This window comes from Notolepis coatsorum, assembly GCF_963971535.1.
Source record: "Notolepis coatsorum genome assembly, chromosome: 18".
NCBI lineage: Eukaryota > Metazoa > Chordata > Actinopteri > Aulopiformes > Paralepididae > Notolepis > Notolepis coatsorum.
Window position 1 is genome coordinate 29125046 of NC_140182.1, and position 15122 is coordinate 29140167.

The 15122-nt window shown below is 41.1% G+C and overlaps 1 protein-coding gene across 1 annotated transcript in view; it reads left to right on the forward strand.

Moving 5' to 3' along the window:
• fnbp4 (formin binding protein 4) overlaps positions 1-14831 on the forward strand; it is a 37376-nt gene extending 22545 nt beyond the window's left edge. The window contains exons 13-17 of the mRNA XM_084335513.1: positions 316-551; positions 9166-9289; positions 9838-10025; positions 10755-10912; positions 12170-14831. Coding sequence (XP_084191639.1) covers positions 316-551; positions 9166-9289; positions 9838-10025; positions 10755-10912; positions 12170-12260 — 797 coding nt within the window. The 3' untranslated portion in view covers positions 12261-14831. The remainder of the gene's footprint in view (positions 1-315; positions 552-9165; positions 9290-9837; positions 10026-10754; positions 10913-12169) is intronic.
• The last annotated feature ends 291 nt before the right edge of the window (positions 14832-15122 follow it).

Consider the following 15122-nt stretch of genomic DNA (forward strand, 5'->3'; position numbering starts at 1 on the left):
GTATCACTGCACCCAGATACCATAGTTCAGGGGAACCCTGGTTATACAGTATCACTGCACCCAGATACCATAGTTCAGGGGAACCCTGGTTATACAGTATCACTGCACCCCGATACCATAGTTCAGGGGAACCCTGGTTATACAGTATCACTGCACCCCGATACCATAGTTCAGGGGAACCCTGGTTATACAGTATCACTGCACCCCGATACCATAGTTCAGGGGAACCCTGGTTATACAGTATCACTGCACCCCGATACCATAGTTCAGGGGAACCCTGGTTATACAGTGATAACACTGCCGTTCCCTCAACAGAATGGTCCAGCTTTACTCCTGTGGCTCCAGCAGACCCTCCCCAGCCCCCCCTCCCCGACAGCCCCCCGCCCCCACCTCCTCCCCCCGCTTCCCCACCCCCTCCTCCCCCACCCCCCGATAGCGATGGAGAGATCATGGAGGTGGAGATGGAGATGGACGATGACGAGGGGGAGCCCCCGGCCCCAGGAACGGAGGAGGACACCGGCGGGAGACCTCCCTTACCTGTCGTCGCCAAGGTAGGACCTCACCTGGTGCCGTCATCGGGGTTCGCACAAGGTCCTTTGACACATTGAAGGTTCACATTGAAGGTTTTCTTCATCCATGATAAAATTGTTCTGAATCAAGACATTTCATTTTTTTATTTAACTAATTGTCGGAAATTGGTTTTAAGCCATACATATTTGATCAAATTTTTTTTCTATAAAAACAGCATTTAAAAGTGAATTGTATCCTTTTTAAATGCCCTTTTAAAATGAAAAATAGTCCTTAGAAAAGTACTTGGAAGTCCTCGAATTTCATTTTGCAACGTCTGTGGGAACCCTGTGTCATAGAGATCTCACCTGGTCATAGAGATCTCACCTGGTGATGTCATAGAGATCTCACCTGGTGATGTCATAGAGATCTCACCTGGTGCTGTCATAGAGATCTCACCTGGTCATAGAGATCTCACCTGGTGATGTCATAGAGATCTCACCTGGTGATGTCATAGAGATCTCACCTGGTGCTGTCATAGAGATCTCACCTGGTCATAGAGATCTCACCTGGTGCTGTCAGATCTCACCTGGTCATGGAGATCTCACCTGGTCATGGAGATCTGGTCATGGAGATCTCACCTGGTCATGGAGATCTCACCTGGTGCTGTCATAGAGATCTCACCTGGTGATGTCATAGAGATCTCACCTGGTGCTGTCATAGAGATCTCACCTGGTCATAGAGATCTCACCTGGTGCTGTCAGAGATCTCACCTGGTCATGGAGATCTCACCTGGTCATGGAGATCTGGTCATGGAGATCTCACCTGGTCATGGAGATCTCACCTGGTGCTGTCATAGAGATCTCACCTGGTCATAGAGATCTCACCTGGTGCTGTCATAGAGATCTCACCTGGTCATAAAGATCTCTCACCTGGTGCTGTCATAGAGATCTCACCTGGTCATAGAGATCTCACCTGGTGCTGTCATAGAGCTATGATGTCACTCACTCTCACTGTCACTCACTATCAGCATTAACTCTTTCAGTGCCAGCAGGGGGCACACGATTTAGTGCTTGAATGCCCACCATCCACTTCAATGTTAGCGTTAATATCGCCTAATCTATGTTTTAAATTATGGCTATGTGTCTAATCTGCCCGTCGCTTATCAATGACTCATTTTCCAGTCAACATTGTCGAAGTGGATTGTTTTTTATCAGTTCATTTCCGTTTTATAGCATCTTGAAAAGCCCTAGTTTTCAAGGAAAATTAAAATATTCCATAATAAACGGAATATTCTAGAATACACAAACGTTCAAATTTTTCGGCCTATTTATGAATCGTTTTCAAATAAACGCTAGATTATCGATAGTATTGTTTTTTTCTTTTTTTTTTTTTTATATTATTGCAAAACAAAAATTATTAAAAGTCAGTACTCAACACATAATGCATAATGAAACTAACAGTCAAGGTGGTTAAAATTACATGCAAGTACAGAAACAAGACAAAAAAAACGTATACAGTGTATATCCAGCGAAATTAACTATTATATAAATGTTTATATAGGACATACCCCTAATACCTATTTTCTAAAACCCTACACACATATGCTCCAGCTCGAACCCCCCCCTCCCGGACCCCTCCTTGGATAGTACATCCATTATCCCTCACTCCTAACCAGACACTACCATTATAAGCTAGCTTTTATTCTCTCCACCACTTCTACCCACATTGACATTTTGGATTCGTTGAGACCCAGAATTCTTGCTGTAGATATTTCTTGATATATCACATCGAGATATGTAAGAGACCAAACTTTCCGGCACATTTTTTCCGGTTGAAACCAGCGTGATGCGATCAGTTTTTTAGCTACTGTGATACCCGATAAGACCAATCTCTTTAGCTGTGGATTTACTGCAAACTCAAAAACATCATTTAAAAGCAATACAGAGGGGTGTACTGGTATATTCCAAGATACGAGTTTTGATAATTGATGGGTCACATCTTTCCAGAATGCCTTAACTGGTGGGCAGTCCCAATACATGTGCATAAATGTCCCTTCGTCTCCATTTGTACATTGGGAGCATTTTGAGTCCTGTTTCAGGCCCATTCTGTTCAGTCTTATAGGAGTCAAGTATGTCCTGTGAATATAGTTAAGATTGATTTGTTGATGGTCCGGGTTCCTTGATGTAAGACGGACATTTGCCCATGCTTCTTGCCAATCAAAGTCACTTTCCAGGTCTGGAATATCCCTCCTCCAGACAGTGTCTAGTTGAAGGGTTTCATACAAGGACGTTGGTAATTGATAATAAAAACCTGATACAAAACCTCCCAATGTTTCTCTTTCATAGAAAAATTTGTGGTATCTGTGGTGTTCAACTGGTATGTGTAATGGAACACCGTGAGACTTCAAACATAGGCGTAACTGTATGTAAAAAAGCCATGTGGACTCGGTGAGGTTAAACTTTGTGCATATTTCTCCATAACTACAGAAGCCCTGGTTATTAAAAATATCCCCTAATGAGTGTATGCCTTGCTCTTCCCATATAGGGAATCTTATAGGACGTTTTCCCATTAAGAGTGCATTGTTATTGAATATGGGAGTGTGATTATGCCATTTTTGAGGGTTAGGATATTTTTTTTGTGTTTCCCGCCATGTTCTGATTGCATGGGTAATTATGGGGCCAAATTTCCGCTCACAGTGCTTGATTGAAAGTTTAGTGTGTGCTATGTCCTTCAGTCTCTGTGGGGCTACTATGTTTTCTTCCAATTCTCTCCAAGATACCAAAGCCTGGGGATCAAACCATATTGTCAATGGTCTTAATGTGAAAGCCTTAAAATATTGTAAAAAATCTGGAACTGCCATGCCACCGTCTGCTTTATTTCTCTGTGCGGTGGATCTTTTTATGCGAGGTGGTTTGTTATTCCAAATAAATTTGTATGTGGAGGAGTGTAATCTTTTCCAGTAGCCCTCTGGAGGGGGTAACGGTAGCATTGAGCTGATGAAGTTGATTCTTGGTAATACATCCATCTTAACTATTGATACCCTTGCCTGTACTGAGTTTTTAAGTTTTGCCCACCTGTCCAGGTCGTCTTTGATTTTGTTCTGTATTTTTGTGTAATTGTGCTTCACCGTTTGTCTTATGGTGGGAAATATTTCCACACCCAAGCATCTAAAATGTTTTACCATGGGTATCGCACCTGGGAGGGTTGTGTCTTTTTTTGCATGGATGTTAAGTGGAAGGAAAGCCGACTTCGGCCAATTTATTTTAAATCCCGATAAATCACCAAAGTTCTCTATCAACTTGAGTAGATGCGGCAATGTGGTGTTGGGGTTTTGCATGAACAATATTACGTCGTCCGCATATAAACTAATTTTATGTTGTGTGCCCTTGATTACGATTGGTTCTATGTATTGGGATTGTCTTATATATTGTGCTAAAGGCTCTAATGATAGATCGAATAGTCCGGGACTAAGAGGGCAACCCTGTCTGGCTGAGCGTGATACCGGAAAGATTTCGGAGATGAATGTGCCTGTTGTAATCATGGCCGATGGGTCCTTGTATAATACTTTAATCATATCAATGAATCCTTTTCCTAACCCCATCCTTTCTAATACTGCCCATAGAAACGACCATTCCAGCCTGTCAAATGCTTTCATAGCATCCAGGGATAGCATCGCCTTAGGTGTGGTGTCCTCTTTGTCTGCATCTAGTACGTGCAGTATTCGTCTTATGTTATCATTGATCAGGCGACCTCTTATGAAGCCAGTTTGGTCCGGATGAACTAAAGACGTCATATGCTTTTGCAATCTGATGGCTAATACCTTAGAGTACAGTTTGACATCGGTTCCGAGGAGGCTTAAAGGTCTGTAACTACCGCACTCGGTGGGGTCTTTGTCTTTTTTGAGAAGGACTGAAATGAGTGCGATATTGTGGTGTTTATGGAAGCTCCCCTCCTTGACTGAGTATAAGATCATATTTAGTAATAAGGGTCCAAATATGTCCCAACAAGAAAGGTACATTTCTGATGGGATACCGTCTCTTCCCGGAGCCTTACCATTTTTCATTCCGGATATGGCCTTCTTGAGTTCTTCTAATGTGATCGGTGCTTCTAACTGTTTAGCGTCGTCCTCCGAAAGTTTAGGGAGAATAATTTGATTAAGATATGTGTCCAATTTGTTTTGATCGAAGGTCGTTTCTGAATTATACAAGTCGGAGTAGAATTCTTTGAATGTATCGTTTATTATTTTGGGGTCTGTTACAAGTACTTGTTGTTTTCTAATGGCAGTTATATCTGCAAATTTTGCATTAATTCTTAATCGCATGGCTAATAGGTGACTAGGTTTAGAACCTTGGAAATACTGCTGTTTTGTGCTGCGTATTTGCATTTCCGATTTTTGTCTGTATATTGCATTGATCTCTGTTTTTAGAATGTTAACTTGATTTTCTAGTCTAGTTGAGTTGTTGTATTTTAAAGAATTAAATAACGTTGAGTAAAGCGTTTCCATTTCAGACAGTTTTGTGCATTGATTTTTGCGCAATATGGAGGAAAATCTATCCGTGAAATCCTTGATCATACCCTTTACCGACATCCATATTATTCTGGGGTCTTGCACCGCGTTTGCATTCTCCCGTAGGAATACTGTGAGAGCTTCTTTGAGTTGTGTAATGAATTCCTTGTTGTTAAGCAGCATAGTATTAAAACGCCATCTTGGGGCCCGGGAAGATAGTATACCAAATGTTGCTTTTAGGATTAAATAACAGTGATCTGAAAGCGCATTGGGTATCATTTCCACTTCATATTTATCAAATAGTCTCGGGGATGCAAAGACGTAATCAATTCTGGATAATGTGTTGTGTCTCGCCGATCGACAGGAGTACTTTCGGGTTGTGGGATTAAGTGAACACCATAAATCAATTACCCCTGTAGTCTTTGACCAATCTTTTAATGCTTTAGATGAATTTTTTTGTTCGCTGGAAAAGGCAAGGTAAGATTTGTCCATCCTTGGATTCCAAATGGCATTAAAATCTGCACCTATTATAAATGAGTACTCGGGATGGTTTAACATTTCATCGGTTAGTGAAGTGAAGAAACCCACTTCGTACAAATTTGGGGCATATACCGCTGCCAACGCTATTTTCCTGTTATGTACAATCCTAGCTATAGTTATACGCCCCTCAGCATCCGACCATACCCCTTTTAATTCGATATTTAATTTACGTCTGACGACTATGGCTACACCTCGAGTTCTCGTACCAAAAGAAGAGTGACTAATATTATGGTATATGTTATCTGCTAACGTATCTATGTCTTCCTCTAAAATGTGCGTTTCGCTTAGTAGAGCCACGTCCACATGTTCTTTTTTCATCAGTGTGAGCACGCTTTTGCGTTTGTGTTGTTTGTTTATCCCACCGGTGTTCCATATCATTATATTCAAACTAGCCATAATCTATGCATGTTTTTGTGTAGTTTTTGGTAATGCTTCTGGAGTGCGAAGCTACAATAGATGTACATCCAATTAATGAGGTCCCGTTGAGAGCCGAGCTTAAAAACATATATATATACAAATAAAAATCCCCTATTTTCCCCTCGCCCAGAGAGTCGTACAGGCCTGTGTTCCAAAAACACATCTCCGCGTATGACTTTCTCCCTTAGTCCACCGGATTGCCCAAACTGAGCATTGTAATCCTAATCTTCCTATGCTAATTGCCATAGGATCTAACATTTTCATTCTAATACAATAGAATGTCGCTTTTGGTCTTGCACCTTCCCTTACTGTAATGAAATATTGTGAAAAATGAAAAAAAAAGAGAATAAACTTTCATCGACATATTCATTTGAACCCTCTACTAACATGTAGGAAAGTCAGGAAAAAGGAAAAGATTGTAGAGAAATATTGACACCTTAATGTGAAGAACAATGGAAAAGAACAATGTAAGTTAAAAGAAAGAGAGAAAAAATAGAATAATAAAAAAAAAGATAAAGATAAGGAGTGAGAGATAGAATAATACTCAGCGTGGAGAAGCCACTAGAACCGAATTAAGTGATTAGATAAAATAGAAAAACAGAGCCTTTTAGAGCTTCAATGTGCCAGTCTCTTCATCAGTGGAGTGATTACTTAAATTGTTAGAATAACCTTGTTGTGTTCATACGTTTAGGTGTGGTTGATTTTTAAAGTATTATTAAGGACTGATTGAACTTCAGTCAATTGATTATATGCTATGTTTATATACACCGGATGTTTAATGTTAGAGTTGCAGGCCTTCGTTGTCATGGTGCATTATATTCTAGAAGGTTGTAGAATACACTAGTACTAATAGACTGTTGTTGTGTTCCAGAATGATCTAAGAGACCCAGGGCAGTCGAGCGATAAATCCAGAATATTCCAGATTGATCTTATTGCCAATGATATGTTCTTGTCTCCCCGGAGACCAGAGGTCTGAAATTATAATGTATTACGAATCGTATTATACACAATACGCATTGGTATAGACGGCCTGCATATCATCTGCTACTTTGATGAACACAATAAAAGTCATTCTAATACTGATATACACAGAGAAAGAGGGAGATGAATCGGCTTATCTGTTTTCAGACAATGTCGTTCTGCCTTGGGGTATCTGCTCCATATCGATTCCAATAATCCTCAGCCTCTTTAGGTGTGTGTAATCCAATCCTGCGGCCGTCCCTGCCCACGATCGATAACGGCGCTGCGCCGGGTATGTTAGCCTTGGCCTGTGGCCAGACTTGAACAATTTTTGCATCACCTCCTTGTATGGTAGACGTCGAGCGATGGCGTCTTTGCTTAGATCTTCGTAGATAAATATTGAATGATCACCATGTTTCAGCTTCCCACGTTGGATGCGAGCAATTTTGATGATGTCATCTCTTATTGATGTCTTCCGCAGAGTAACAATGATGACTCTTGGCCCGTTGTTTCTTTGCTCCCGAGAACCGATTCTGTAAACTTGGTCCACTTTCGGCACTGTGTTTGGAAAGTTGTTACCCAAAATCACTGATAGCACTGTTGGAAAGTTGTCGTCTGCGCAATTGACTGCTTCATCAAGCCCTACAATGCGGATGTTATTTCGCCTGTGGTAGCGTTGGGATTCGAGTAGCCTCTCCATCGCTTCATCTTTAACCTCTTGTATTTCCCTCCGGCATGCTTCTTTCACACTTTCTATCTCTTTTGCCATCTCTGTCATGCCAATGCAGATGGTGTTTTCGTTCACTTTGACTGCCCGTGTAATATCTGTCACCGAATTCTCCACTGTCGTGATTCGCTCGGACTGTGCAGCGACCGCTTTCTTAACTTCTTCTAATTTAGCATCGATGTGATCGAATTTAGCATCGACGTGTGCTTTGAGCTCCTCGATGTGTGTAATCTGTTCTTTCATCAGGTTAGTCAGTGAGTTGAAATCGGGTGGTATGGTTGTACTGCTTGTGTCAGTTGGTGGTATAGGTGCAGTGACGATGACGATGGATTTGTCTGCTATTATCTTCTCAAGATCAGCTGCTATAGCTCTCACGGAGCTTGTTCCTGTCGCTCCTGTTATGTTGACAACTATTGTCTCTCTGTCGGGGACAATAGTCGATGGTCCCGGTGTATTTTCCTCTTTATTCTCCTCGTCGGGGCTTGTCGCCAACGGATCTGTACCCGCGTCGCCTTGAACGTTTCTTCTTGATCGTGTTTCGCTCTGCGCCGCTGAAGTTGCCGTTTCTTGTTTCTTTCCCGTCTTTCCCTTATCCTTAACCATGTTGTCTTTTGATATAGTTAGTAGAAGGTCTTATCAATACATACGATGTACGTAGTCTAATCTCTTTTGGTATTGTCCAAATAAGGTTTTTTTAAACTAAATTAACGTTGATGGGAGCGGAGCTATTGCCAAATGCGTGCGCTACATATTGCAGCTAAACCGGAAGATTATCGATAGTATTGTGTACGTATGCACGCTATATAGGCTATCTGATCTGATATATTTCCTGATCGCTCGCACATCCACATTACACATAGGGGAAAAGCTTATATCTGTGTGAAAACCGACCAAAAATCGATCCTTTTATTGATCCAATGCTACATACTGTAAACACATTACACGCTGTTCTGATGGTCCACAATGACTGGGATCATCTCCGGTTACATGCGTGAGAAGTAAAATGTGGATTCTGGATTTTTTTTTTCTCATCCATTTTCATTGAGTGCATTCCAAAAGGGTGCATTACCATCTGGGAGACGATAGGGGGCGCTTTTTTCACTCCGAGCACCTGATGGGGCTGGTTTCCCAACGGTAGACTCGGTTGATGAAATATGAATTCGGATCACTAATAAATAAAAAAAATCACGCTAATTGTCGTGGTGGGCATTCAGGGGGCGGTCTGATAACATGTGTTATGTCGTGGCTGGCATCCAAAGTGTTAAGGGGCACTTCACCAAAAAACAATGATGATTTATTTTGCACACACATCCAAAAACCCAACAGTTTTGCACATGTTATTGAGAGTAAATGAGTTTGATTATGGCCACCAGTGATGTCATCAGGGACATTGAATTCTGTTTTGTTAATTACAGCACCATGAAATGATGTAGATGAAAAAATAGCAATACCTTGTCTTATATGGACTGCTAACTTATGTGATGTTATTTCTGCTCTCTCTCAGGTGGTGGAGTCATCGGTCCCTCTGGGGAAGGGTTTGAAACGTAAAGCTGGTCTGCCTACCAAGGCTGCCACTATAGGCAGCAATGCTATCATCTACACACAGCCTGCTCCTGCTGCTGCTGCTGGTGAGCTTAAACTACATCTAGATAGAGGGAGGGAGGGGTGGATGGAGAGGGAGGGGGAGGGATGGGTGAATTTGTATGGATTGACGGACGGTGAGGGATGGAGGAGTGGAAGGAGGGAGGGGTGGGTTGATGGATGGAGGAGGAGGAGGGATGGGTGGATGGAAGGAGGGAGGGGTGGGTTGATGGATGGAGGAGGAGGGATGGGTGGATGGAAGGAGGGGAGGCATGGGTTGATGGGTGGATGGTGAGGGATGGACCGACGGTGAGGGAGGGGTGGGGAGTGTTTTGGAGAATGAGTTGGAGAAGGGGCAGAAGGAAGCACAGCTTATCTAGTCCTGCATTTAAAAAAGAACTATCTTACTACCTAAGAGAGGAAAAAAAGAATAATAATATAAGTAAAAAAAAAAATGATTTTGAAGAAATTAAAATGTTCCCAGAGACCAACTATCTAGTTCCTCAGTTCTGCATCAGTGTTTTTTTGTATCTATTTTATATGTTATTGCTATGTTTCCTTTCCACCTGTTTGACGTGTTTATCTGTATCTGCAGCTCCCGTCATGTCAGCCAGTTCCTACTGGACTGCCATGGCCGTGCCGTCGCTGCCTGCCGAAACCCCCGCTCCGCCACTACCGCCCCTCCCCTCCCAGCCACCCCTGCCCTCGGCACAGCCCCCCTGCGATCCCCCGGGAGTCAAAACCCTGCCCACAGACAAGACCAAGAAACTGAAGAAGGATAAGGTTGGTGTCTTTAGTTTAAGTATATAGACTCATCATTCTATCATCTGGAGTGGAAATTACCGGTAGGCTTTGGCGGTATTACGGTATACCAGGGCATTTAGAAATCCTGACGGTATGATTTTCAATACCGTCAAAAATACAGATGCGTTTCTTTCTAGATTCAGATTCCTTTATTGTCACTTATTTCAGTACTTTACAGCAAGAAGAGTGAAAATCTATTTATTGTGGTCCCTCGCCTATAGCAGCTTTCAATAATAAAAATTCAATAATTTTAGCATAGAATAAAATAAGATTACTAAAATAAAGATTACTATATACAGTTCTAAAAAGTGTGCAGTGCAATACAATACATTTAGTATAGAATAAAATAAGATGACTAAAATAAAGATGACTATATACAATTCTAAAAAAGTGTGCATTGCAGATCAGGATGTAGTTATTATACTATATGGAATTTGAATAACAAAAGATGGGATTGTTGCAGCGAGTGATGTAATACCTTTTAACTTACGGTATCTTTCTTCCTGTAATACCTTTTAACTTATCTTTCTTCCTGTAATACCTTTTAACTTACCTTTTTAACACCCGAGGATTTCTTGTGAAAACATTGTACTCACTAGAACGGCGAGTTGAACTCTGCTGCTTATTTGTTTTTCTTACACTGACTAGAAAAGATAAGACTAGTACCAGCAGCCCCGGTCCTCTCTCACCCCTCCTCCCTCTCTGTAGTCGAAAAAGAGCAAGATCAAGATGCCGTCTCTGGTGCAGAAGTGGCAGAGCATCCAGAAGGAGCTGGACGAGGAGGAGAAGAGCAGCTCCAGCGACGAGGACCGGACCCAGCTCAACAAGAGGAACATCGAGGACTGGAGGAAGCAGCAGCTCCTCACGTAAGACACAGCTCTTCACTCACAAACGTGCACAGAATGGTGGATTTCGACCAACAAATGATTCATTAGTTTCCCTTTTTTCCCCGCATTATTTCCGTTGATTAATCATTAGGCGTGTTTGAGATTGGCGAGGCGGACGCAGGTCTGCGCAGTTTTTACTACGGCCTTGCCAAGCGCGTTGCATGATGGTTAGAATGTTGTCCGACTTGCTCTCGAAATCTGACTAGGCGAGCCGCGGAAATCTCACGGGAGCGAGCCATGCACAGCCTTCAGAGCTAGGCGCCACAGTACATCTCCAGCGAGTATGGCCCAATACAAACAATTGTTAAGGGGATGCAGACCAGAAAAATACTTTCGTCTTGTTTACATCAGGGTCCCCCATTTTCAATTCATAGTGACATTTATGACATACACAACATTCATGACATTTATGGCATAGGGACATACATGACATACAGGTATATAGTACTGTTACCTTTGTGACATATACGATATGCAAATATACATTACTGTTACCCATAGATCCTAACAGACAATATATACTGTATATATAGTTCTGTTTTGCCTCAATATACAGTATATATACATTTGAATCTAATCTAATTTTGCACACGGCCCCCCCTGTGTGGTAACGTGAACGCGATATCTGCCATGCAAGACTAGGCGAGAGGCGGTAGTCAAATCTGAAGTGTTCGACTTTCTGACTCCTCCCCCGGCTGCAATCGTCTACTCTCGTCTACTTTCGAGGCGAGCCGAAATCAATCTCAAACACGCCTAGTGGCATCATCCGTTAACCCTTTCACTGCCACACGACAGAAGGTTCACCCTTTACTATCACACTACCGACTGTTACTGTCGGTAGTGTGATAGTAAAGGGTTAACCTTATGTAGTGTGGAAGTGAAAGGGTTAACCTGCTATGTATTGTCGCAGTGAAAGGGTTAACTGCTTGGTAGTGCGGCAGTGAAAGGGTTAAAGGCATGATTGTTTTTAATCTTTTGATGAAAGGGAATTCCACAAATTTTAAGAATTTGTGTGTAAGGAGTAATGGATAACATTCACACATCGCACTAGAGCACCATGTTATTTATCTGGTTCTGCACCTCTCGTCAGTACTAGAAGATACACCTTGTTTGGGTGTGAGAATTCAACTTAACATTTTATGGCCTCATAAATTATTATGATGTTAACCCTGTTTCCTCTTGTTGTCCTTTTTTTAAATAAATAAAAAATAATTTTACATTTTATTTTCCCTTCAGGGGAAAAGCTGGAAAGAACGCAAACTTCGAGGCGCTTCCTGATAACTGGCGGGAACGACTGAAGAAGAGGAAGATGATGAACAACACGTAACATCTACCCCGTGAAACACACAAACCACACACCACACCACACCAACCCACTCCCAATACCTCCCCACTGTAAATGCTGGACCCTTGATCAGTATTACAGGAAGAAAGACAAGTTACAAAGTATAACAGGAAGAAAGATAAGTTAAGTAATTACTGTAATACCTTTTAACCTTATCTTTCTAAATCTGCTTCCTCCTTCCTGTCATCCTTCAGAGTGGAGCCTCTCGTATCTTGGGCTTTGCTGGTTCGTTGAAGGGGAAGGGGTTTGATTGTCCTTATCGTACATTTATTTGCTGTAAAAAGCCACACCACAGGGTAGGAGATTAAATGGTAGACACATTTTTGGTAAATCTTCACTCCTCTGGTACATCGTCTCTTGTACAAACCCCTCTGACAAGTATCCAACTGGTTTGTGGATACTTGTCGTGTTCTGGTTAGGGCTGAACAGTTTTTATGGATATCGCAATATGGCCTTATGCAATATACAAATCGCTGTATTTGATAAGAGTGAAATGTGCCAACATACCATTCCAAATTAAGTATTTTGGTGCCAGCCTACAAATTGTATTCTACAGGCTTAAGAAAACATCTTTGTCTGGTACAGATAGCTGCAAAAATCACACCATGATCATTTCAATATATTTTTCTATCAAAATTGAGTATTAGGCAAACGTTTTTCATTCCCTCCAATATCGTATCACAATTGCAATATAAGGTCAAAATAAGCGCAATTAGATATTTTCCCCATATCGTTCAGCCCTAATTCTGATAAGGAGTTTGGTTGGTAAAAATGGTGAAAGTGTCTGGTATGTCTTTTTGACTCGCGGTCTGTTTTGATGCAGGGCCGGGTCTGTTTTGATGCAGGGCTGGGCAATATGTCAAGTCTTGTTAATCATCTTCATGTCAAGAAGTAATTAGAACTTTGGTATTGTGGTACACAAATCTATTTTAAATGAATGATCAGAAGATATTAACCCAAACGTCTTAAAAATAACATCTCAAATATTTAAGGTAATAGTGTTTTATTTTTATTTTATTTTTTTTACTTTAAATGGGTTTCGGTTTGATATCACACTTGACATTACCATGCAGTTCAATGCGATTAATACAAATTGGACTATTTTATATGAGACGAATATGTAACGAGATATTGTGACATCTAGATATCAATACTGAAATGTGATGGTATTCATTTCTCTCATATCCCCGTAATTTAAATATCAACACTGAAATGTGGTGATATTAATTTCTCTCATATCCCTGTAATTTAAATATCAACGCTGAAATGTGGTGATATTCATTTCTCTCATATCCGCTGGCAGTTGGGTGAAAGTGTTGTCTCCTACCTTGCACCTTTTCACCATCTGCCATCTTTCACAGGGACGCACTGATACCACAACAGTCATAATAGTATACGATATTGGGAAAGAACCAGGCTGTCCAGAACTTCCCCCGACACTTAAATGTACCAGAGCCACTTGTTTTCTGCCCTTTTTCACACGTTGAAAGGATGTTGGATCTTTTGAGTCGAGAATTTTGTCCAATGTTGCGTATATGTTTCTCAGTAAGAGTAATGGATCTTTTCCACAGGACCAGAACTAACTATAAAATAATCTGAATCTGACCAGTAAACGTAACGGTATCGGCAGTGAACAAGTGGTACCCCCCTTGTTCATACAGCTACCCGTCTCGTCTCCTATAACTCGATGGAAAAAGCGCTGAAGTATTTGGCTGTGCTGTGAATGCTTGAGTTTCTTTGGCTACTCTTAAACTGATCATCCATACACATGCACCCACGTCATTGATCATCTCAGAACCTTTCGGAGCGGAAGTATAGAATAAATACATTTTTTAAAACCTCTGGTTTCTATCTGAAGCCTCGACTTCTGCGTCATGTTTATTTGAACCAAGGAGACGAGGCCGGAGACGTTGCGATCAAACCTTTTCGTGTTTGAACACCTTTATATCTTGTGATCCATGGGTGCAATTTTTTGCAAAGAGTTGCTTTTTTGGGCAGCACACAATTGCTGTTCTTTTCCGATTTTATGTTTTTCCCTTTCTACATAATTTCCTCCTATTTCTGTCCGAATGTGAGTTCCTCACCCTTTTTGTCTCTTATCCGTACAGTTCTTCACTGTGTCCAGTTGTAACGTGTCCATATCCTCAGCATCTTGCAGAAAACTCAGTGTCCTTGAAAAAATTTAAAAAAAAAGATAATAAAGGAATTTACATGTAAATGTATATAAAAATTCATTGGTATCAATTGAAAAATCTAGTTATTTTTTTCTCAATTTCCGAAATGCCCTGAATGTATTCCCATTGTCGGAATCGCACGATGAGACGTCATTCAAATGTAAATGTGCCAAATGCCCCTGGATTCATCATAACTATTTCCCAACAGTGTTCTCTAGAGCCACTTCATATAATCACCAGTGTTCCTTGTCTGGAGGGGTTGTCCATTTTGAAGAGCATCTTTACAGCCGTGTACATTGCATTATGTGTAACCGTAAGCAGGAGCTGCCCTTGTTCTCATGGGGTGGGAAGGGAATGTCGGGAAAATTGTATATTTTGTAAAGACTTATTAAAACTTTTTTCTGAAATTCTAAAACTCCTTTATTTGAATCTGATTGTCTCTCATATTTCATGTGTTTTGTTGACATGAATGTTAAGGGAGAGAGGTGTTTATGTACTGTATCTACACAAGTGCATATGTGTCCATACACATGTATATATATACTGTAGTATTTATAGTTTATTTTAGTTTTAAATATGTATATATAGTTTTTCCTATTTTGTTATGTTTACTTGTATTGTCTACATAACTGATGTACTGTTTAGTGTATTAACACTATAGGGACCAGCC